General features: G+C 43.8%; 1 protein-coding gene across 1 annotated transcript in view; it reads left to right on the top strand.

The window, feature by feature from the left end:
• The window catches only part of fer1l6 (fer-1 like family member 6), a 132140-nt gene that overhangs the window by 10460 nt on the left and 96237 nt on the right, over positions 1–25443 (top strand). Inside the window, 5 exon segments of the mRNA XM_055633476.1 lie at positions 11191–11350; positions 13714–13900; positions 15891–16083; positions 18304–18626; positions 21231–21339. Of these exon segments, the coding sequence (XP_055489451.1) occupies positions 11191–11350; positions 13714–13900; positions 15891–16083; positions 18304–18626; positions 21231–21339 (972 nt within the window).

Raw genomic sequence — 25443 nt, 5'->3', positions numbered from 1 at the left:
TCTCTAGAATTTAGAAGATTGAGAGGGGATCTTATAGAAACTTACAAAATTCTTAAGGGGTTGGACAGGCTAGATGCAGGAAGATTGTTCCCGATGTTAGGGAAGTCCAGGACAAGGGGTCACAGCTTAAGGATAAGGGGGAAATCCTTTAAAACCGAGATGAGAAGAACTTTTTTCACGCAGAGAGTGGTGAATCTCTGGAACTCTCTGCCACAGAGGGTAGTTGAGGCCAGTTCATTGGCTATATTTAAGAGGGAGTTAGATGTGGCCCTTGTAGCTAAGGGGATCAGGGGGTATGGAGAGAAGGCAGGTACGGGATACTGAGTTGGATGATCAGCCATGATCATATTGAATGGCGGTGCAGGCTCGAAGGGCCGAATGGCCTACTCCTGCACCTAATTTCTATGTTTCTATGTTTCTAAATCCCCAGGGCCTGATGGTCTGCATCGCATAGTACTCAAGGTGGAGGCGCTCGAAATCGTGGATGCATGGGTGATCATTTTCCAATGTTCTCTCAACTCTGGATCAGTTTCTGTGGACTGGAGGGTAGCCAATGTAACTCCACTTTTTAAAAGTGGAGGGAGAGAGAAAACAGGGAATTATAGACCAGTTAGCCTTACATCAGTAGTGGGGAATATGCTGCAGTCAATAGACAAATAGGTGCAGGAGGAGGCCATTTGGCCCTTCGAGCCAGCACCACCATTCAATGTGATCATGGCTGATCATACCCAACCAGTACCCTGTTCCTGCCTTATCCCCATATCCTTTAATTCCACTATCCACTAAGAGCTCTATCTAACTCTCTCTTGGTAGCCTCCAGAGAACCAGCCTCCACCGCCCCCTGAGGCAGAGAATTCCACAGACTCGCAACTCTCTGTGTGAAAAAGCTTTTCCTCACCTCCATTCTAAATAGTTTACCATTTATTTTTAAACTATGGCCCCTTGTTCTGGACTCCCCCAACATTCGGTACATGTTTCCTGCCTCTAGCATGTCCAAACACTTAATAATAGTAAGATTAAACGAGAACTTACCAGTTTGAAGTTTGATCTGTATTTTATGAGGAGGAACGTTGAGGGAATACATGAAAGAAACCCGCTACGACGCATGCGTGTCATCCTTCAAAGCAGCGGTGTGAGGTCACAGATACCCTATATTGACCTAAAATAGCAAGATTATCAAAGAGATACCAGCTTAAGATTTGACCCTATGAGGGTGGGAGCGGAGGGCATGTATTCCCTCAACGTTCCTCCTCATAAAATACAGATCAAACTTCAAACTGGTAAGTTCTCGTTTAATCTTACTATTTTACTTCGGAGTCACGTGAGGGACTCCATGAAAGATTTCAAAGCTCTGTGACCTCATGCCGTGGAAACGAGTCCATGCTTCACAACTGCCTTGGTAGTTAGAGAGAAATTGTTAATTATATTCAAAGCATTCATACCAATTATTTAATGGAAATGATAAATAATATCGAATTAATTCAAATCATAACCCTGTATTCTTCAGGGATAAATTATCATACAGAACTTAAAATTGTTCCCCGAAAAACCGTTCCCATACTGCTAACTGGTTTGTTAACATTTCTGAAACGTATTCTCCAACAACCATCCTGCAATCCTGAGCATTTGGTCCATGGATACATCAAGGTGTTTTGCTGCAGATGTAGCTGCAGCCCTGGTGGGGTGAGAATTAAATATGTTATTGTCCACTCCCGCCTATCATATCCCATATTTCAGCCACCGCGAAATGGTCTGAGTTACACTCTATGGTACAGTATCTTATAGCTGATTAAACGCCAATTCCTTGCCTCTGATAGCCTTTTTTCCTACTGTATAACAAAACCGTACTACTATACAGAGGCATTGTCCTCCGGGTAGGCCATCAATTCTATGACCTGCCCCGCTAATCCTGGCCTATTTTGTTTAATAATACGGTTCTGGATCACAAACCTCAATCTTCGTGCCGCAATAGTGAAGCCATCCAGTCTTACTTTTAGCAATAACTGGAGCTTATGCACTGTGACTAGCGCTATCAGCATTACCATTTCTAGTTAGTTATCCAGATATAATGCTGTAGCCGGCGACCAATTCCTCAGCAAGATCAAAGCCACACTTACATTCCAAATATAGTTATCTTACTGTTTCTTGCCATTAATAACTTGACAATGCACTTTCGGCATTATTCACAGTGCTGAAACACAGTCCTCCATATTGCAGGCTGGTAAGCAACTGTAGCACCCCCGGAACATCCTTATTTCTGTGGTCCAGAAAGTTATCATGGCAGTAATTAGTCCATTTTAATATGACCTAAATACTGTTATAGAGTAGACCTTCTTCGTGCTGCTGTGATCATGTCCACAGTTCTATCGATAGCCCCATGTCCCATAGCGGTGTTATAGAGTCTACAACCTACTAAATCAATATTTTCTATGACATGGATAGCTATCCTCAGTTACTGGATGCACCAGCAACTTAGGACTACGTCTACCGTTATACATAGTTCCAGCACCATGTCCTGTACCCCGGGAAAACCATAGTTGGGTAAGCCAATCAGGTACTAAGACATCCCCAATGCCGATTCCTGTTGAATGTCCCTTCGTACCCCAAATTTATAAACTAGACAAGGAGGTAATACATAAATGAAAAACCCCTCCCCTAGTGCAGTGAAACAGCATCTGTAGCTTCTGCCTCAGGATCTGGTATCAATGATACATACCTCGGTAACTGGTGATTTAACCCCGGATGCAATTCTAATATCCGGCCTTACCTACTTTACTGATTTTAGCAAATACCATCTATCCAACATCCATTTAGTACTTCCAATAATTTTTCGTGGCCTGGTGTCTGCCACTGATTTAGTATCCCTGGTAGATACGTAGCCCATAACCAAATATTCCTTTGGACACACCATTCCCAAGTTTAATTTGCCAATTCATCACAAGCTGGTGATATCTTTCCACCCATATGACTTAAATATGCCATCACCGAGGTATTATCTATCTACCATCTACCATGCTGCAGTTTCATTCCTGAGCAATAAGATTTTTGCCCATGAAATGCACTTAACATTTCTAACCCTTAGTGTTATGTAGGTTAGCTTCTTATATATTCCATCTCCCCCATAGCTCGAGATGGTATCAGTTGTACCATAACCAATTGCACTGGCATCTGTTTGTAATAGCACAGACGGGTTGTGAATAACTATTGGGTTTGGAGCAATACTTAACATTGTGTTCCCAACATTGTAATTCTTTAATAGCTTCTATCATTTTTCCATTGGCCAAAATAAATGACCTCTATAATATATGCGCCCATTAAACTCTGTGGCTTTCCATATTAGTAAAGTCATTAACATATTAAATGTGTTAATGGTGTCAATTTTGACTTAAGTGGACGGATAATGAATCCCCCTGTTGGATATTGAGTAGCAAGGATCTTAAAGATTAATACTTGCCATACAGTAGCCTGCTGAACACTAAGTCTTTAGCACTGCTAAAAATATCCATTTTTAAAATGAATATATTGCACAACATTGTGAAGTATTGATAATCCATAATAATACGGCAACCCCCATCTTTCTTATTTCTAATAAAGATATTTGAGACAAATCCTGTTGTTCAGGTTTGGTTTATTCCATTACCAGCATGTATATCTGTCCGGTATATGTTGTACTGGAGGGTTTTGTTTGTGTAGAAACTCTATCAGATATCCCTTAAAACTGCTAAGGATATATCTGTCCATAGATATATTACACCACGCTTCAACATGAAGTTGCAATATCCCTCCAACTTCCGTGCTCCCTATTAATGCTGGAGCCCCAAATTCACCTACCTCCATGGTATTGGTGGTAACCAAGTTATTTTTCTTGGTTTCATATGCGGTTGTGGAGAGCCTAATGGTTAATGTTACTTTTGCATCTTCCACAGTGGTCGTCCCGGCCCAAACCCTAAACAGGACGCTGCTGCTGGGTACCTCTGCCCAATTCTTTGTAGTATAATTACAAAAACACTACCTCTCTTAGGATGCACATGAGGTTAATGTCTTCCCCAGATAACCTTTGGATGCTTTAATCAGCCCCAAAGTCAAGCCTCCTCGCCAATTCTTTACCTGTTTAGACAGGTCTCCCCCCCCCAAATAACGGGGTCTATAGCCCTTTGCTTACATAGTATAGCGAACTAGGGTCTAGAGCTGGCTTAATGGCCCTTCAAACTGCACATTGCAAAAAAATAGTGCTAATGGCATCCTTGTGGTCACTAATTTTGTACACCTTATTTAACATGCGGGCCAAAGCTGTTATGCCCGCCATGAGACCTTTCAGAGTATTACGGATTTTCCCAACTCCTAACGGCCTTCCCAACATGTCTGCAAATGCACCTGTAACAATGGCTACATTAAGAGCACCACAATATTCCGGGGTATAGAAGCCTTGCCAACACTTCAGCAAAAATATTAGCTTGAAGTTGATGGGTGGACACACAGTCCTTCAATACTCACCGCCATCCTCTCGCAATCATTCTCCGTGAGTTCTGCTGGCAGTACTGCTCATCATGTTCGGCAGGTTGTTTTCCCCCCCTTCAATAGGGGACAGTGGCTCCATCACCTGCTCAGGCTTTACCCCGTCAGACCTTCCATACCCTCCTCAGAGGCGTCCGACATTTCATGCAGCCCATATGGGAAACTGCTGTGGGACTTATATTATTATTTGCCCACTGTGGCTACCTCCAATCCCAGAGCCTGCCAATATGGAGAATTTTACTCCAGCAAACCGCTCCAGCCGACTTACATGCTCTCGGGCACTCGTCGTCGCGGGTGCTTAATATATGGGACCGCTCCTGCCGACCTTGGTGCTCTCGGGCACTAGTCGCACGCGGTATATCCCACAGCCCGTCCCCATGCCTACGGGCACTGGACCGTTCCCCATGGTCCTGGTACTCACGGGCACCTCTACCCATTTAGGGTGAAGTTTGGCACTCGCTCCCATCTGGGAGATGCTGGTGCCGACATTTATTGCTGGCTGCTGCTGGTCATTAAACAACAGCCCTTCAGCTCTATACTGACATCAGTAGCTGGCTCCCTGCTGTTCAGCATCACACCAGTAACGACCTGTGGCTGTGCCCTGGCGTCCTTAGCTGGCTCCCTGCTGTTCAGCAACACACCAGTCTCTTCAGAATACAGCAAGCACTCTGGAAAAAGCACCAAAAAAGGTAAGGGAAATTTGTTCTTACCTGTACTGGTTTTCAGCCTGCCGTTTTCGGAGGAACGTCCTTCCTCCCGCAGCCCCACGTACCCCGTAGCGCAGGTCCATGGGCTGCTGTTCCCGATGTCTGCTCTCTCTCTTTCCGGGTGGTGCAGCTGCTTTAATCAGCTGCGGAGCGCCGAACGACTGCATCTAAAAATAGACCCGACTTGGTCTAGAAACTCCCCGGGCCGTGTAGCTTTGTTTCCCGCCCGGCAGCAGTCTCTTGCCGGTGCGGGGAGCGACGTCGGGCACAGCTGTTCTGTGCTAAAAATAGCCGTTTGGGAATCCTCTCCGGAGGGTTCGCGCTAACGGCTGCTGCTGCTGCTGGTCTGGCTGCAATATTTCTGCAGTCTCCCTCCAGCTCCTGCAGCTTCTTGTATTTCCTACCTGCAAGGTAAGTGGAAAAATTTTTGCAGTCTCTTACCTGCTTCTTTGCCTTTCTCTCTAGGGAGACGTCCTCTCCCACTTCTGACTCGTTCAATGCGTGTATGCGATATGGCACGCATGCGTCGTAGCGGGTTTCTTTCATGGAGTCCCTCACGTGACTCCGAAGTAAAATCTTATATGTTTCAATAAGATCCCCTCCCATCCTTCAAAATTCCAGAGTATACAAGCCCAGCCGTTCCAACCTATCAGCATATGGCAGTCCCGCCATCCTGGGAATTAACCTTGTGAACCTTCACTGCATTCCCTCAACAGCAAGAGTGTCCTTCCTCAAGTTTGGAGACCAAAACTGCACACAATACTCCAGGTGTAGTCTCACTAGGGCCCTGTACAACTGCAGGAGGACCTCTTTGTTCCTATACTCAACTCCTCTTGTTATGAAGGCCAACATGCCATTCTCTTTCTTCACTGCTGCTGTACCTGCATGCTTACTTTCATTGACTGATGAACAAGGATCCCTGGATCCCATTGTACTTCCCTTTTTCCCAATTTGACACCATTTAGATAATAATCTGCCTTCCTGTTTTTGCCACCAAAGTGGATAACCTCACATTATCCACATTAAACTGCACCTGCCATGCATCTGCCCATTCAACCAACCTGTCCAATTCACCCTGCATCCGCATAGCATCCTCCTCACAGTTCACACTGCCACTGAGCTTTATGTTATCTGCAAATTTGCTAATGTTACTTTTAATCCCTTCATCCAAATCATTAATATATATTGTAAATAGTTGTGGTCCCAGCACCGAGCCTTGCAGTAGCCCACTAGTCACTGCCTGCCATTCTGAAAGGGACCCGTTAATTCCTAGCCTTTGTTTCCTGTCTGCCAAACAATTTTCTATCCATGTCAGCACCCTACTCCCAATACAATATGCTCTAATTTTCCCCACTAATCTCCTATGTGGGACCTTATCAAATGCTTTCTGAAAGTCCAGGTACATTACATCCACTGGCTCCTCATTGTCCATTATCCTGGTTACATCCTCAATAAATGGCAGAAGATTAATCAAGCATGATTTCAACTTCGTAAATCCATGCTGACCCGGACCAATCCTGCAACTGCTATTCAAATGTGCCGCTATTTCATATTTTATTATTGAGTCCAGCATCTTCCCCACCACCGATGTCAGGCTAACTGGTCTATAATTCCCTGTTTTCTCTGCCGCCCTTCTTAAAAAAGTGGGATAACATTAGCTACCCTCCAATCCACAGGAACTGATCCTGAACCTACAGTACATTGGAAAATTATCACCAATGCGTCCACGATTTCGGGAGTCACTTCCTTAAGTACCCTGGGATGCAGGCCATCAGGCCCTGGGGATTTATCAGTCCCATCAGTCCATCCGACACCATTTCCTGCCTAATGTGGATTTCCTTCAGTTCCTCCGTCACCCCTGATCCTCTGGCCACTACTATATCAGGAAGATTGTTTGTGTCTTCCTTAGTGAAGACGGATCCAAAATACCTGTTCAACTCATCTACCATTTCCTCATTCCCCATAATAAATTCACCCTTTTCAGTCTTCAAGGGTCCAACTTTGGCCTTAACTAGTTTTTTCCTCTTCATATACCTAAAGAAGCTTTTACTATCCTCCTTTATATTCTTGGCTAGCTTACCTTTGTAACTCATCTTTTCTCCCCACATTGCCTTTTTAGTTATCTGCTCTTTAAAAGTTACCCAATCCTCTTGCTTCCTGCTCATCATTGCTATGTTATATTTCTTCTCTTTTATTTTTATACTCTCCCTGACTTCCCTTGTCAGCCACGGTCGCCCCTTACTCCCCTTGGAATCTTTCTTCCTCTTTGGAATGAACTGATCCTGCACCTTCTGTATTATTCCCAGAAATACCTGCCATTGTTGTTCCACTGTCATCCCTGCTAGGGTATCTTTCCAGTCAACTTTGGCCAGCTCCTCCCTCATGGCTCCATAGTCCCCTTTGCTCAACTGTAACACTGACACCTCTGATTTACCCTTCTCCCTCTCAAATTGTAGATTAAACCTGACCATGTTATGGCCACTACCTCCTAATGGCTCCTTTACCTCGAGTTCCTTTATCAAATCTAGTTCATTGCACAACACTAAATCCAGAATTGCCTTCTCCCTGGTAGGCTCCAATACAAGCTGCTCTAAGAATCCATCATGGAGGCACTCCACAAACTCCCTTTTTTGAGGTCCAGAAGAGGGAATTAAATGTAACATCTTCAAGTTTGCAGATGACACAAAGCTAGGTGGCAGTGTGAGCTGCGAAGGGGATGCTATGAGGCTGCAGGGTGACTTGGACAGGTTGGGTGAGTGGGCAGATGCATGGCATATGCTGTATAATGTGGATAAACGTGAGGTTATCCACTTTGGTGGTTAGAACAGGAAGGCAGATTATTACCTGAATGGTATCAGATTAGGCAAACAAACCTGGGTGTGCTTGTACATCAGTTACTGAAAGTAAGCATCCAGGTACAGCAGGCAGTGAACAATGCTAATGGAATGTTGGCCATTGCAAGAGGATTTAGGTTTAGGAGCAAGAAGGTCCTATTTCAGTTGTACAGGGCCCTGGTGAGACCACACCTGGAGTATGGTGTGCAATTTTGGTCTCCTACTTTGAGGAAGGTCATTATTGCTATAGAGGGAGTGCAGCATTAGGTTCACCAGGTTAATTCCTGGGATGGCGGGACTAACATACGTTGAAAGAATAGGTCGACTGGGCTTGTATCCACTGGTATTTCAAAGGATGGAAGGGGATCTTATAGAAATATATAAAATTCCCAAAGGATTGGACAGGCTAGATGCAGGAAAATGTTCCCGATGTAAAGGGAGTCCAGAACCAGGGGTCACAATTGAAGAATAAAGTCCCTGTCACACTTTCCCGAGTTACCCACGAACTTTCCCGAGTTTTCCCCTTGATTCGAACTCGGGGAATGTCGGGGAATGCCCGTAACAAGTCCGTAGTAGGCCGTAGGAGTCCGTAGATGATTCGTAGCAGCTCGTAATGCCAGCGTTGGAACTCGGGGCATCAGGTAAATCTGGACATTTTTTCAACATGTTGAAAAATGTCCACGAGTTAAAAAAATAACCCCGAGTACCTACGAACGGCTATTACCGTAATTTTCCGAGTTCGAATCAAGGGGAAAACTTGGGAGAGTTCGTGAACAACTCGGGAAAGTGGGACAGGGCCATAAAGGGTAGGCCATTTAGGACTGAGATGAGAAAAAACATCTTCACCCAGAGAGTTGTGAATGTGTGGAATTCTCTGCCACTGAAGGACGTGGGGGCCAATTCACAGGATGTTTTCAAGAGAGAGTTAGATTTAACTCTTAGGGCTAAAGGAACCAAGGGATATAGGGGGAAAAGCAGGAACGGAGTACTGATTGTGGATGATCAGCCATGATCATATTGGATGGCTCGAAGGACCGAATGGCCTACTCCTGCACCTATGTATCTATGTGCTGTGACTTGTGCTCATGTTTCTTGCTGTGTGGTGCTAGGTTTGGCCGGCTGTCTGGCAATGATAAAGTCTGATGGGTTCCATTAGTTCACTACATCTGCTTGGCCGTGGAAACTTCAAGCTAACTTGCCTGTGAATCGTTTTCGAACAATGTTTATTTTCTTGGCCCCTTAGGCTGCATTATTCCCGTCATAAAGTTAAGCCATCCTCATCCAAAGAACTTTACAAAAATTAAATGACGCTAATGCCCACGATGGCAGATATTACTTCTCTTGGAAAGATCAATTTATATTTGTAAAATTGAAAATATTAAATGTTGAAGGATGTTGTCCCACTTAAATTGAGAAAATGCAACGTTTTTTTTCCAATCCCGCTGGGGGATCCAGAACTGATGAATTCTTGGAACGTGACCTCTAATTTAAAACACATTATTCTGACCCTCTGTTGCTGTGAATCTACCTAAATTTCAATTCCTAATTATAAATCTTACAAGAACCACTTCAATAACACTGACCAATTCCTCATCATTTGCCATAGCCCTTTAAAATCTTTCTTATACAAAACTTATTAAGACCAGTTATTCTAAATGCCCTTTGATTTCCTTATAAAGTGAAAGGCGGTTGTTTGGCCCATTAAGTCAATGATGGCTCTCAGAACATTCCTCTCAATCCCGTTATTTTGCTGTTAGCGGTTCTTTTTCACATGCCCCCATTAACTAACTCCTGATTCTCTGCCACCCACCAACGCTAGGGTAATTTTCAACAGCTAATTAATCTACCAACATATCTTTGGGACGTGAATGGAAACCAAAGCCCCTGAGGGAATGCCATGCAGTCGCAGTCAGAGCATGCTAACTGTACCCAATCAGCATTTGGAGTTAGCATTGAACCAGGGTCACCATGTTGTGGCACTGTGGCTGAACAGCAATGTGAAAGCACACCAAATCCGACACTCTGATTTGGACTCACATCATTCAGACCTGGAGCCAGCTGTGACTCAGTTGGCCAACACTTTTGTTTGAATCAGAAAGTAGCAGTTTCCACGGGAAGTGTTCAGGCAGACTCTAGGTTCCTGGGAACCATCATCTCCAAGGATCTTAAGAGGGGGGCTACCATCGACTCCACAGTCAAAAAGGCACAACAGAGGATGTACTTCCTATGGCAGCTGAGGAAGCACAATCTGCCACAGGCAATGATGGTCCAATTCTACACGGCCATCGTAGAGTCTGTTGTCACCTTCTCCATCATGGTCTGGTTTGGCTCAGCCACCAAGCACGACACCTGGAGGCTGCAGCGAATTGTCCGATCAGCAGAGAAGGTTATTGGCTGCAACCTTCCCTCCATTGATGAACTGTACACTGCAAGGGCCAGGAAGCGAGCGGGCAAGATCATCTCTGACCCCTCTCACCCTGGCCACAAACTCTTTGAATCACTTCCCTCTGGAAGGCGACTCCGGATTGTCAAAGCTGCCGCAGCCAGACATAAAAACAGTTTTTATCCACGAGTAGTTGCTCTACTCAACAGCCAAAAATCTGTAGCCTCCCTTTGATCTGGTATTTTGTTGGTTTGCATGCTTCATCAATGGTGTTTTATCATTAATGTTTTATTATTATTCATGTTTAGTGTTTCTGAGTCATTCGTAACTGTCACTGAATGTCATGTTGTTACTTGTGGGCGGAGCACCAAGGCAAATTCCTTGTATGTGAATACTTGGCCAATAAAACTTACTTACTTACTTACTAGACGATGCTGAGGAACTGCTCGCTTAGAGTTGTAATCTTTTGGATTCAATACTTCTGTTGTGTCTACCATTTTGAAGGAAAACATGGAAATAATCTTTATTAAGTTAATATTAACAATATCTCTCAGGAAACTGGTGATGTTTACATTGTGGAACTCGCTATCACAACTTGACAGTCACTTTGCAACATTGTAAAGCGCTTAGGGGATCTTGAGATTGTAAAAGCTGCTATATAAATGCACGTAATTTTGAGCAGTTATCTACGATTTCAAAATTGCTTTTGAGTGATCTTTCTGGTTCACCATTTTCTCTTGTTATTCTGCAGGTCATCTTTTCAGCAAAAAGTGGGCACCTCTTATTAATCCCAGTGATATTAAGACAGGGGTGAAAGGTTACCTTAAATGTGACATTTCTGTGACTGGGAGAGGCGATGGAATCCAAATGCTTCAGAAAACCAGTGAGGCAGCTGAGGAAGAAATTGAAAAGTATGGTGATACTCTTGTTTTCCCTGCTGAGCAAACTGAACAAAACATATTCCATTGTAATAAGAGAACATGTTGGGAATGGTCACATTGAGGCAGCATCTGTGGAGCAAGAAGCAAAATGAAATGTGTTGAGATGCAAAGGCTATCAGTATTGAGGCAATGGTAATGAGAAGGACAGTACAGAATTAAAGGTGTGATAGGTTGGAAGTCTATGAGGGCTTAAAAAAAACTAAAGTCTGATCAGGTGGTATAGATGAAGAAAAGAGGCAGGATGTTGAATCCAAACAACTGCAGATTTAGTTTAGATTAGAGCCTGCGCAGAAACAGGCTCTTCAGCCTACTGTGTCCACTCCGACCAATGATCCCCCTACACTGTCACTATCTTACACACTAGGGACAATTTACCAGTTTTACCAAAACCAAATTAACCTACATACCTACTGTACGTCTTCGGAGTGTGAAAAACATACCCCTCAGATCTCCTTTAAATTGTGCTTCATTACATTTCTCCTGTCTGCTCTCTTCCCCACCACCTCCCATCATTGAGACTAATTGGTCCTGAAATCCCCCCAACCCTCTTCACTGGTACTTGTGCCCAGATTACCTGCTGACATTGGGCAAGGGATTAAACACCAAATGGTGAGGCAAGGAGCACAGTTAGTCAGGGATAGTTGGGATTTAACTGGCCCTGTTTGGTAATTTTCATTGATTTTCAACAAACCGGCAAACGTCCACATTCATAACAAGAGGATATCAGTATAGGAGTAAAGAGGTTCTTCTGCAGTTGTATAGGGCTCTGGTAACCATATAACCATATAACAATTACAGCACGGAAACAGGCCATCTCGGCCCTACAAGTCCATGCCGAACAAATTTTTTTCCCCTTAGTCCCACCTGCCTGCACTCGTACCATAACCCTCCATTCTCTTCTCATCCATATGCCTATCCAATTTATTTTTAAATGATACCAATGAACCTGCCTCCACCACTTCCACTGGGAGCTCATTCCACACCGCCACCACTCTCTGCGTAAAGAAGTTCCCCCTCATATTACCCCTAAACTTCTGTCCCTTAATTCTGAAGTCATGTCCTCTTGTTTGAATCTTCCCTATTCTCAAATGGAAAAGCTTGTCCACATCAACTCTGTCTATCCCTCTCATCATTTTAAAGACCTCTATCAGGTCCCCCCTTAACCTTCTGTGCTCCAGAGAATAAAGACCTAACTTATTCAACCTATCTCTGTAACTTAGTTGTTGAAACCCAGGCAACATTCTAGTAAATCTCCTCTGTACTCTCTCTATTTTGTTGACATCCTTCCTATAATTTGGCGACCAAAATTGTACCCCATACTCCAGATTTGGTCTCACCAATGCCTTGTACAATTTTAACATTACATCCCAGCTTCTATACTCATATGGTAAGACCACATCTAGAGTATTGTGTACAGTTTTGGTCTCCTAATTTGAGGAAGGATTGAGGCATTGTGATTGAGGCAGTGCAGCGTAGGTTCACGAGATTGATCCCTGGGATGGCGGGACTGTCATATGAGGAAAGATTGAAAAGACTAGGCTTGTATTCACTGGAGTTTAGAAGGATGAGGGGGAATCTTATAGAAACATATAAAATTATAAAAGGACTGGACAAGCTAGATGCAGGAAAAATGTTCCCAATGTTGGGCGAGTCCAGAACCAGGGGCCACAGCCTTAGAATAAAGGGGAGGCCATTTAAGACTGAGGTGAGAAAAAACGTTTTTCACCCAGAGAGTTGTGAATTTGTGGAATTCCCTGCCACAGAGGACAGTGGAGGCCAAATCACTGGATGGATTTAAGAGAGAGTTAGATAGAGCTCTACGGGGCTAGTGGAGTCAAGGGATATGGGGAGAAGGCAGGCACGAGTTATTGATTGGGAACGATCAGCCATGATCATAGAAACATAGAAACATAGAAAATAGGTGCAGGAATAGGACATTCGGCCCTTCGAGCCTGCACCGTCATTCAATATGATCATGGCTGATCATCCAACTCAATATCCTGCACCTGCCTTCTCTCCATACCCCCATACCATTCTCACAATGAATGGCGGTGCTGGCTCGTAGGGCCGAATGGCCTCCTCCTGCACCTATTTTCTATGTTTCTATGAAAAGAACTAAATACTCTATTAAATGCTGGTTCAGTGCCATCAAAGATCCGTTGCCATGTCAGAGATAGAATTTACCCTTGGTCCGCAGAATTGAATGGTCACTGTTCCAAACAACCATTGTTTTTTAACAGTTTTTATTTGAATTTTGTTGCTGTTAATTTATTAAAGGAAAAGTAAAAAGGTGCAGAATTTCCATTTGCAGTGTATTTTTTGATCTGTAACAGGAACCTTCTCAATCCGGTGGGGTTTCCAACTGAGAGGCCGTGGGCACGCTTTTTTGTCAAAATTTACAAAGCCCAGGGACTTCCGACGATGAACTCGAGCCTTGTGGCAAATGTAACAAAAGCATTCATGCGAGACAACAAGGATTTTGTGGACCCTTACGTCACAATCAACTTTTTTGGCCAAAGGGTATTTCCTTTAAAATTGTTTACATATTTCTTGTTGACTTCATTGTGTCTTTCTGGAACTTTTGCCTTTGCATTATTAAATACCTTAGACACTTTATTGGAGACAGATTCTTCATTAGTTTATTACTTAGTCTTGAACTTGTATTAGAAACATAGAAACATAGAAATTAGGTGCAGGAGTAGGCCATTCGGCCCTTCGAGCCTGCACCGCCATTTAATATGATCATGGCTGATCATCCAACTCAGTATCCCGTACCTGCCTTCTCTCCATACCCTCTGATCCCCTTGGTCACAAGGGCCACATCTAACTCCCTCTTAAATATAGCCAATGAACTGGCCTCAACTACCCTCTGTGGCAGAGAGTTCCAGAGATTCACCACTCTCTGTGTGAAAAAAGTTCTCCTCATCTCGGTTTTAAAGGATTTCCCCCTTATCCTTAAGCTGTGACCCCTTGTCCTGGACTTCCCTAACATCGGGAACAATTGTATTGTATTGTATTCAAATTTATTGTCATTGTCTCAATTTGAGACAACGAAATGAATTTCCCTTACAGGCAGTATCATTAAAAAAAAAATCACAAAAAAAATAAATAATAATTAATAAATAATAAAACATATTAAAAATAAAATTGAAATTGAATTAAAAATAAATAAATAAATAAATAAAAAACAGAACAGAACTGTTGTTGGCCAGACAACAATGTAGGTTGACTTTCATGTTGTAGCATTTTAGCCCAGTTTGGTTGCTGGAAATGCAGTGTTTAGGCTGCACTGAATGCATCCAACCAATGGGCAGGTTGCAATGTATTCTGCCCCCCCTGGGTTTGAGATCTGGAATCAACCACTGATTGATACGAGCATGGCATACCTTCATAATTATGTACTATGGGCTGTGGTGGTGTCATGCAGAGCCGACTTTTAGTTTAACAAAATGCCTACATAGTGAGGACATTATAGTTCAGGAGTGTAAATAGGGAGGCCATCAATTCCAGGATTTATTTCCTGTTCTTAATTGCCGCTGAGAAGGTGCTGGTGAGCTGCCAACTTCAACCCTGGCAGACCGTCCGTGCCACACTAAGGTGCGAGCAGGACACAGGACAGCAGTCTTGCTGAAAGGTCAATGATATGAACCACTAACTCTATTCCTCCCTCCAAGAATGCTGCTTGACCTATTGAATATTTCCAACACAAAACATTCTCCAGGGTAATATTTTTAGAAAGTGCCAGATTTGGCATCTACCATTGAGGCCCAATGATAAAAATTCTCATGCTCCAGTTTACCAAACCTTTATTTTTGTTGAAATGACCCAAAGACCAATTGCCCTTTACTGTATACTTAATGTATTTCTCATAGAAACATAGAAACATAGAAAATAGGTGCAGGAGTAGGCCATTCAGCCCTTCGAGCCTGCACCGCCATTCAATATGATCATGGCTGATCATCCAACTCAGTATCCTGTACCGGCCTTCTCTTCATACCCCCTGATCCCTTTAGCCACAAGGGCCACATCTAACTCCCTCTTAAATATAGGCAATGAACTGGCCTCAACTACCTTCTGTGGCAGAGAATTCCACAGATTCACCACTCTCTGTGTAAAAAAATGATTTTCTCATCTCGGTCCTAAAAGACTTCCCTCTTATCCTTAAGCTGTGACCCCCTAGTTCTGGACTTCCCCAACATCGGGAACAATCTTCCTGCATCTAGCCTGTCCAACCCCTTAAGAATTTTGTAAGTTTCTATTGTAATTTTGTAAGTTTCTCCCTGTACTTCCTCAATACACTTGCAAAATATGATCTGGCAATGTGTTGGAGAGTGTCTCGGAGGGAATTCATGCAATCATCTCAATGTGATTGCAGTACAGTTCACACCAGGCATCTGAACCCGCCTGATTAACAAATCTTTGAGGACCCTTGAGCTGTGAGTTGATATTTGAATGTTTCTTCACCACCTTCCCAATGACAGAAACACTACTGTTCCCTTCTGGTCTACAGGGTCGAACATCTGTGCAGAAAAGCTGTGCGGACCCCGTATGGAATGAACAAATAATTTTCAAGGAAATGTTTCCCCCGCTCTGCCGTCGAGTCAAAATTCAGGTGTGGGACGAGGGAAATGTCAATGACGTTGTCATTGGAACTCATTATATTGACTTGCGGAAAATATCAAATGAACAGGAAGGAGATAAAGGTAAACTAAATAATGTGCATTTCTCAGCAGAAAAAATAACCCCTTCCAAGAAAATGTGTCAGTTTTCAATGCCCTTTTTTCTACTTCTGCTGGTGTCACTTTGATTTTTATTGCAACTTCCAGCAATTTGGGGATTTAGAAACATAGAAACATAGAAACATAGAAATTAGGTGCAGGAGTAGGCCATTCGGCCCTTCGAGCCTGCACCGCCATTTAATATGATCATGGCTGATCATCCAACTCAGTATCATGTACCTCCCGTCTCTGCCACAGAATGTAGTTGAGGCCAGTTCATTGGCTATATTTAAGAGGGAGTTAGATGTGGCCCTTGTGGCTAAAGGGATCAGGGGGTATGGAGAGAAGGCAGGTACAGGATACTGAGTTGGATGATCAGCCATGATCATATTGAATGGCGGTGCAGGCTCAAAGGGCCGAATGGCCTACTCCTGCACCTAATTTCTATGTTTCTATGATCCATAACAGTTACTGCACAGTTTCAGTGGCCTGGGTTTGATCCTGACCTCTGCTTTGATGAAATTTGTTTGCTGTCCCTGTCAATGATTGAGTTTCGACCTAGTGCCCTGGTTTGTTCCCACATCTCAAAGATGTGCCAATATAACCATATAACAATTACAGCACGGAAACAGGCCATCTCGGCCCTACAAGTCCGTGCCGAACAACTTTTGTCCCTTAGTCCGACCTGCCTGCACTCGTACCATAACCCTCCATTCCCTTCTCATCCATATGCCTATTCAATTTATTTTTAAATGATACCAACGAACCTGCCTCCACCACTTCCACTGGAAGCTCATTCCACATCGCTACCACTCTCTGAGTAAAGAAGTTCCCCCTCATGTTACCCTTAAACTTTGGTCCCTTAATTCTGAAGTCATGTCCTCTTGTTTGAATCTTCCCTATTCTCAAAGGGAAAAGCTTGTCCACATCAACTCTGTCTATCCCTCTCATCATTTTAAAGACCTCTATCAAGTCCTTAACCTTCTGCGCTCCAGAGAATAAAGACCTAGCTTATTCAACCTTTCTCTGTAACTTAGTTGTTGAAATGCAGGCAACATTCTAGTAAATCTCCTCTGTACTCTCTCTATTTTGTTGACATCCTTCCTATAATTGGGCGACCAAAATTGTACACCATACTCCAGATTTGGTCTCACCAATGCCTTGTACAATTTCAACATTACATCCCAGCTTCTATACTCAATGCTCTGATTTATAAAGGCTAGCATACCAAAAGCTTTCTTTACCACCCTATCTATATGAGATTCCACCTTCAAAGAACTATGCACGGTTATTCCCAGATCCCTCTGCTCAACTGTATTCTTCAATACCGTGTACCATGTACGTCCTATTTTGATTTGTCCTGCCAAGGTGTAGCACCTCACATTTATCAGCATTAAACTCAATCTGCCATCTTTCAGCCCATCCCAGCTTTCTTTACCACCCTATCTATATGAGATTCCACCTTCAAGGATAGAATAAAAATGTTACAGTAAGTCTAAATGTGGTTGGTTGGCAAGAAAATTAGAGGGTGTTTATAGGTATAGTGAAAGACCAGGTACAGGGAATTAAGGGAACGGATGGAACTGATGGGATTGGGCACAATTGACTCAATGGTTAACTCCTACATCCTAAGAAGTGATGAGAAATATGTAATGGCATGGGTTATAACAATTACAGCACGGAAACAGGCCATCTCGACCCTTCTAGTCCGTGCCAAACACATAATCTCCCCTAGTTCCATATACCTGCGCTCAGACCATAACCCTCCATTCCCTTCCCATCCATATAACTATCCAATTTATTTTTAAATGATAAAAACGAACCTGCCTCCACCACCTTCACTGGAAGCTCATTCCACACAGCTACCACTCTCTGAGTAAAGAGGGTTAGAAAATGTTTTTTTTTTCTGTGAGTTGAGGAAGGACATTGGGATTAAGTGGAACTAATAAAATAGATTTAAGCAAGCCTTTCATTCCAACGAATGATTAAAAATATAATGAACATTAATCGATTACTTGTGAGACTCCTTGAAGTTGACCAAGGAATTACAATGGGATGCAGACAACTGTCTGGATATTGAACCTCCCCTTACTTTACATTAATTAGTAAACAATGTAAAGGAGATGGAGAAACCCATTGGGGTTGGTTGTAGAATACAGAGAACAAGAACGCTAAGTAAAACGCTAATATTTCAAAACCTTTCAGGATTTTTGCCCACGTTTGGACCAGCATGGATCAATCTGTATGGCTCCACCCGCAACTACACACTTATGGATGGCAATCAGGAGCTCAATGAGGGCTTTGGAGAAGGCGTGTCATTCAGGGGCCGTCTCCTGATTGAAATTGCGGTGGAGATTCTGTCAGCCAGCATTATCGACACCACATTTTCAAAGCCGACAACGGATTTGAAGATTGCACCCAAAGAATTGAAATTGGGAAAGTCAGCAATGCAAGATTCCAACTCATCCAGTTCTGAAAAGACAAATTCAACTGAAGTTGAAGTGGAATCAGTGGAACCTTGCAATTGGGTTTGTATTGCAATCAATATTTCTTTCATGTTAATCCTGGGAAAAGGATGTATCCAACTGAGAAGGGGAGCTTTGGGTTTCTGCTTATTCCTTAAAATGTATTACCACTAACTGTTCTCAAAGTTGTTTACAATTTCAGGCAGAATTTTGGGGAAGAAAGTAGGAAGGTTAATTTCAGATGCTATCCTTATTTAACGTGAATTAGTTTCTTTCTCAATTTCAGTATCAAGATCTTATGCAGCTCAATTGTAACGGTGGTCTGATATGAAATATATTTGAAATTATCAAAGATCCATTGCATGTCAACTTAATCGTTGAGATTTGAAGTATTTCTCATTATTAGAAAACATAGAATTGACTCCACAAGCAACATTAATTTTCACTAACTTTGTCCAAATTGGAAATTAAATGTTCTTTTTTTTTAGCCATCTCTTTTTTAGCCATCTCCTTTGCTCGGTGCTGGGACCGCACTATTTACAATATACATCAATGATTTAGATTAAAGTATTCAAAGTAACATTAGCAAATTTGCAGATGACACAAAGCTGGGTGGCAGGGTGACTTGGACAGGTTGGGTGAGTGGGCAGATGCATGGCAGATGCAATTTAATGCGGATAAATGTGAGGTTATCCACTTCGATAGCAAAAACAGGAAGGCAGATAATTATCCAAATGGTATCAAGTTGGGAAAAGGGGAAGTACAATGGGATCTGGGGGTCCTTGTTCATCAGTCAATGAAACTAAGCATGCAGGTACAGCAGGCAGTGAAGAAAGCGAATGGCATGTTGGCATTCATAACAAGAGGAGTTGAGTTTAGGAGCAAAGAGGTCCTTCTGCAGTTGTACAGGGCCCTAGTGAGACCACACGTGGAGTATTGTGTGCAGTTTTGGTCCCCTAATTTGAGGAAGGACGTTCTTGCTGTTGAGGGAGTGCAGCGTAGGTTCACAAGGTTAATTCCCGGGATGGCGGGACTGTCATATGCTGAGAGAATGGAGTAGCTGGGTGTTTATACTCTGGAATTTAGAAGGACGAGAGGGAATCTTATTGAAACATAAAAGATTATTAAGGGTTTGGACACGCTAGAGGCAGGAAACATGTTCCCGATGTTGGGGGAGTCCAGAACCAAAGGCCACAGTTTAAGACTAAGGGGTAAGGCATTTAGAACGGAGATGAGAAAACACCTTTTCACACAGAAAGTGGTGAGTCTGTGGAATTCTCTGCCTCAGAGGGTGGTGGAGGCAGGTTCTCTGGATGCTTTCAAGAGAGAGCTTGATCGGGCTCTTAAAGATAGCGGAGTCAGGGGATATGGGAAGAAGGCAGGAACGGGGTACTGATTGTGGATGATCAGCCATAATCACATTGAATGACGGTGCTGGCTTGAAGGGCCGAGGGATGGAGGGATGGATGGAGATTTTTTTAGAAACCATCCAAGGGTCTTCCTGGAAATATTTAGTAAAACGTATTTACTTTTATGTGGTTACTGAAGAATCCCCTTGATGACCATTGCCGTGTTTGTTCTGGTCATGGTTGCAAATCTTAGAGAGGGGATCCTTCAATGGGTCATAGGCCTATCACAAACATCATCTTGGTGCTTATGATGGGCCTAAGATTATTCAGCACTCACATGAGCCTGCCCAGGACACTAGATAATACTATTAATTTAGCAGATGGATCAACAACTTTACAGATTAGTCTTAGGCCTTAACATCTCTGGAATTCTCAGGAACTCTCTGCCACAGAATGTAGTTGAGGCCAGTTCATTGGCTATATTTAAGAGGGAGTTAGATGTGGCCCTTGTGGCTAAAGGGATCAGGGGGTATGGAGAGAAGGCAGGTACGGGATACTGAGTTGGATGATCAGCCATGATCATATTGAATGGCGGTGCAGGCTCAAAGGGCCGAATGGCCTACTCCTGCACCTATTTCTATGTTTCTAACATTACTGAATATGTGGTCACATTTCATCTCAAAAATCAAATGAAATGCATTCCAACACCTTAATGCCCCTGTCCCACTTAGGAAACCTGAACGGAAACCTCTGGAGACTTTGCGCCCCACCCAAGGTTTCCGTGCGGTTCCCGGAGGTTGCAGGTGGTTGCCGGAGGTCATTATCAAAACCATCATGGCCTGAGATCAAATTGCCTGTTCATATAGAAGAGGCAAAACATCACCTAGAGGTTGTACAGAATGTTGCCGGAGGTTGCAGGTGGTTGCCGGAGGTTGCAGGTGGTTGCCGGAGGTTGCAGGTAGTGGAAGCAGGTTGGGAGACTGACAAAAACCTCCGGGAACCGCACGGAAACCTTGGGTGGGGCGCAAAGTCTCCAGATGTTTCCGTTCAGGTTTCCTAAGTGGGACAGGGGCTTAAAATGTCACAACATCTGGGATCACAAATTTGGTTTTATTCCAGATAAAATAATGTTCTGGGAAAAAAACCCAAAGTTAAATAAATATTAAGCTGTCATTTGAGTGTTGAATGAATTTGAAAATGAATTTCAATTTTCTCTTGGATGTTGCGTTTTGAAAAATCTCAAAGTAGTAAAGATTTTTCATCTGAAATGTTATCTATAGTTTATGTTCTGTGTATTACTTGCTGTGTCTCTCTCCAGATCGATGAAGAAAGTCTTCAGGGCTTTCTTCTGTTTGGCACCTTCTTTGAGGCAACAATGATTGACAGGAGACTTGGTGAAAAGCCAATCAGTTTTGAGGTATCCTTGGGTAAGGATTCGCCGGTCATTTCACATGTTCACACTGACCATCGCGCCAGATTAATATGTACAGACACATCACCAGGCACTAAGTGTACAATGTGCAAACATTAAGTGTGCGACAAGAATGTTTACACCCGAATATTGATTTTTCTTTGTAAACGGCACCAAATTATGGCGACTGTACATTTGTGGGTTGTGCAAAAGAATTTCACTGTGCTGTGCATACGTGACAATAAAGAACCATTGAACCATATTGTAATAATTGATCTGCAATATCTCTCCCATTGCACTCTCCCCTGCAGAGGTAAGTGGTGAGGCCAGATACCTGTGCCTCACTGACTTCCAATGCAATAAAATTAGCAAAATCCTTCCGTAGCCTTGGAGAACCTTGCAGCCCCTCCCACTAAGACCCATGTGAGATCCACAGGCAACAAAGCGCGATCCCCTTAAAGCAGGTGACGGTGCTGGCTCGAAGGGCCGAATGGCCTACTCCTGCACCTCTTGTCTAATGATGGTACAATTGGATGGGCTTTCAGAAGATTGAGGGGGGATCTTATAGAAACTTACAAAATTCTTAAGGGGTTGGACAGGCTAGATGCAGGAAGATTGTTCCCGATGTTGGGGAAGTCCAGAACAAGGGGTCATAGTTTAAGGATAAGGGGGAAATCTTTTAGGACCGAGATGAGGAAAACTTTTTTCACACAGAGAGTGGTGAATCTCTGGAATTCTCTGCCGCAGAAGGTAGTTGAGGCCAGTTCATTGGCTATATTTAAGAGGGAGTTAGATGTGGCCCTTGTGGCTAAAGGGATCAGGGGGTATGGAGAGAAGGCAGGAACAGGATACTGAGTTGGATGATCAGCCATGATCATATTGAATGGCGGTGCAGGCTCGAAGGGCCGAATGACCTACTCCTGCACCTATTTTCTATGTTTCTATGTTTCTGTGTTTCACGACCAATATTGGGTAATGAATTCCAATATATTGTCCCCTCACCTGCCATTATCCATCTGTACATTTTGCTGCCTGAAAGATTGTGGGTTGGGTAATTAACGGCACACATTGGTGACAATTTACATTTACATACATCAAGCCAATTTAGCCAACAACCCAGCGCATTTTTGGAGTGTGGGAGGAAGCCGAAGATTTCGGAGAAAACCCACGCAGTCACGTGGAGAATGTACAAACTCCGTACAGCCAGCACCCATAATCTGGATCAAACCCAGGTCTCTGGAGCTGAAAGCGCTGTAAGGCAGCAACTCTACCACTGCACCACCGTGATAGAAACATAGAAACATAGAAATTAGGTGCAGTAGTAGGCCATTCGGCCCTTCGAGCCTGCACCGCCATTCAATATGATCATGGCTGATCATCCAACTCAGTATCCCGTACCTGCCTTCTCTCCATACCCTCTGATCCCCTTGGCCACAAGGGCCACATCTAACTCCCTCTTAAATATAGCCAATGAACTGGCCTCAACTACCCTCTGTGGCAGAGAGTTCCAGAGATTCACCACTCTCTGTGTGAAAAAATTTCTCCTCATCTCCGTTTTAAAGGATTTCCCCCTTATCCTTAAGCTGTGACCCCTTGTCCTGGACTTCCCCAACATCGGGAACAATCTTCCTGCAAATGTACTGGATGTACTGGATGTACTGGAAAAAAATCTAGAAGAGAGAGAGAGGGAGGGGAGGGTGAGGCAAAGTCTGGCAATTGGGAGGTGGTGACAGGTGGGGGGGGGGGGGGGGGGGTGATTGCTTGATGGGCGGAGTGAGTGACAAAGGCTAGAGGCCGAAAGAAGACAACAGGATGTCATAGACAAGGGTAGACGAGGAGGAGTAAAATGTAAAGCTGGATGGAGGGATGCAGATGGAAGGGGTGGGTGACAGGGATATGTTGGAGTGAGAAAAGAGGGAAAACAAAAAGGAGTTATGGGACTCTGGGATGGGAGATGAGTATTTGGAGCAGGGAAATAGAGCAGGGTGACTAGGGTAGTGGAGGATGGTGGGACAGGGTGGTGGGGTGGGAAAAGGGAGGGCAGATAGGGAGTGTTTACTTGAAATTGGTAAATGTAATATTCACTTGTTGAATTAATGTTGAATACAAGGTTAATTCCCAGGATGGTGGGACTGTTATATGCTGAGAGAATGGAGCAGCTGGGCTTGTACACTCTGGAGTTTAGAAGGATGAGAGGATATCTTATTGAAACATATAAGATTGTTAAGGGTTTGGACACGCTAGAGGCAGGAAACATGTTCCCGATGTTGGGGGAGTCCAGAACCAGGGGCCACAGTTTAAGAATGAGGAGTAAGCCATTTAGAATGGAGATGAGGAAACACTTTTTCTCACAGAGAGTGGTGAGTCTGTGGAATTCTCTGCCTCAGAGGGCGGTGGAGGTGGGTTCTCTGGATGCTTTTAAGAGAGAGCTAGATAGGGCTCTTAAAAATAGCGGAGGCAGGGGATAGACTCGGTTTGTACTCGCTAGAATTTAGAAGATTGAGGGGGGATCTTATAGAAACTTACAAAATTCTTAAGGGGTTGGACAGGCTAGATGCAGGAAGATTGTTCCCGATGTTGGGGAAGTCCAGAACAAGGGGTTACAGTTTAAGGATAAGCGGGAAATCTTTTACGACCGAGATGAGGAAAACATTTTTCACACAGATAAGTTTAAGGATAAGGGGGAAATCTTTTAGCACAGAAGATAGTTGAGGCCAGTTCATTGGCTATATTTAAGAGGGAGTTAGATGTTGCCCTTGTGGCTAAAGGGATCATGGGGTATGGAGAGAAGGCAGGTACAGGATACTGAGTTGGATGATCAGCCATGATCATATTGAATGGCGGTGCAGGCTCGAAGGGCCGAATGGCCTACTCCTGCACCTATTTTCTATGTTTCTATATGGGGAGAAGGCAGGAACGGGGTAGAGATTGGGGATGATCAGCCATAATCACATTGAATGGCGGTGTCTGCTCGAAGGGCTAAATGGCCTACTCATGCACCTATTGTCTATTGTCTATTCATGCCATTGGGATGTAAGCTACCCCAGTATAATATGAGGTGTTGTTCCTCCAATGTGTGTGTGGCCTCACTCTGACAATGGAGGAGTACAGAGGAGGTGACTCGGGTAGTGGGATGCCGTCCTTTACTTGCCAATCTTCAGTCTCCAAGGCATCTACACCCAAGATGAGGCTTTCTACTTGAGAATGTCCAAGATGCCCTCTTTCTTCAGTAAACGTAGTATCGTCCCTGATGTTGTGGTAGATCCCTCACATGTGGCTCCTCAGTACCCTGCAGTTATGCACTTGTTGCCCTCCCCCCCCCCCCCCCACAAACAGAATTTGGATAGTATTTCCCAGGTCCTCATCTTTCTCTCCACTAGTTTCCACATCCAACACATTATGTTCTTTCATATCTGCCACCTTCACTACGATCCCACCACCAGTCACATTTTTCACCCTTTTCAAAAAGGATCACCCTCAGCAAAACTCTTTGGTTGGTTCGTCCCTTCCCACTAAACCTGCCACCTCCCCAGGCCCCTCCCTTGCAACCACAAGAGATGTAACACCTGTCCCTCTGCCTCCTCTCTCACTTCCATCCCGAGACCCCAGCAGCCCTTTCAAGTGAGATAGAGATTATTCATGTGCACATTTTTCAACTTTGTCCATTGCATTTGGTACTCTTGATGTATCTTCCTTGACATCAGCAAAATCGAGCATCGAGTCGGCGATCGTTTCATCAAATGCTTGTGCTTAGTCCTCCAAAACCTGCTGCAACTCTCGGTTGCTAACCCTTTTAACTTCTCTTCTCATTTCCATATCAACCCTTCTGTTTTCTCCAAGTTTGCGGATGACACAAAGCTGTGTGGAGGATGCTAGGATGCCTCAAGGTGACTTGGATAGGTTGGTGAGTGGGCAAATGCATGGCAGATGCAGTATAATGTGGATAAATGTGAGGTTATCCACTTTGGTGGCAAAAACAGGAAAGTAGACTTTTATCTGAATGGTGGCTGATTATGAAAAGGGGAGATGCAACGAGACCTGGGTGTCATGGTACACCAGTCATTGAAAGTAGGCATGTAGGTGCAGCAGGCAGTGAAGAAAGCGAATGGTATGTTAGCAT

Source organism: Leucoraja erinacea, chromosome 4 (genome assembly GCF_028641065.1).
Source record: "Leucoraja erinacea ecotype New England chromosome 4, Leri_hhj_1, whole genome shotgun sequence".
In the NCBI taxonomy this organism is placed as follows: Eukaryota; Metazoa; Chordata; class Chondrichthyes; order Rajiformes; family Rajidae; genus Leucoraja; species Leucoraja erinaceus.
The sequence above is the reverse complement of the archived record's forward strand: the minus strand, read 5'-3'. Positions and strand labels throughout refer to the sequence as shown.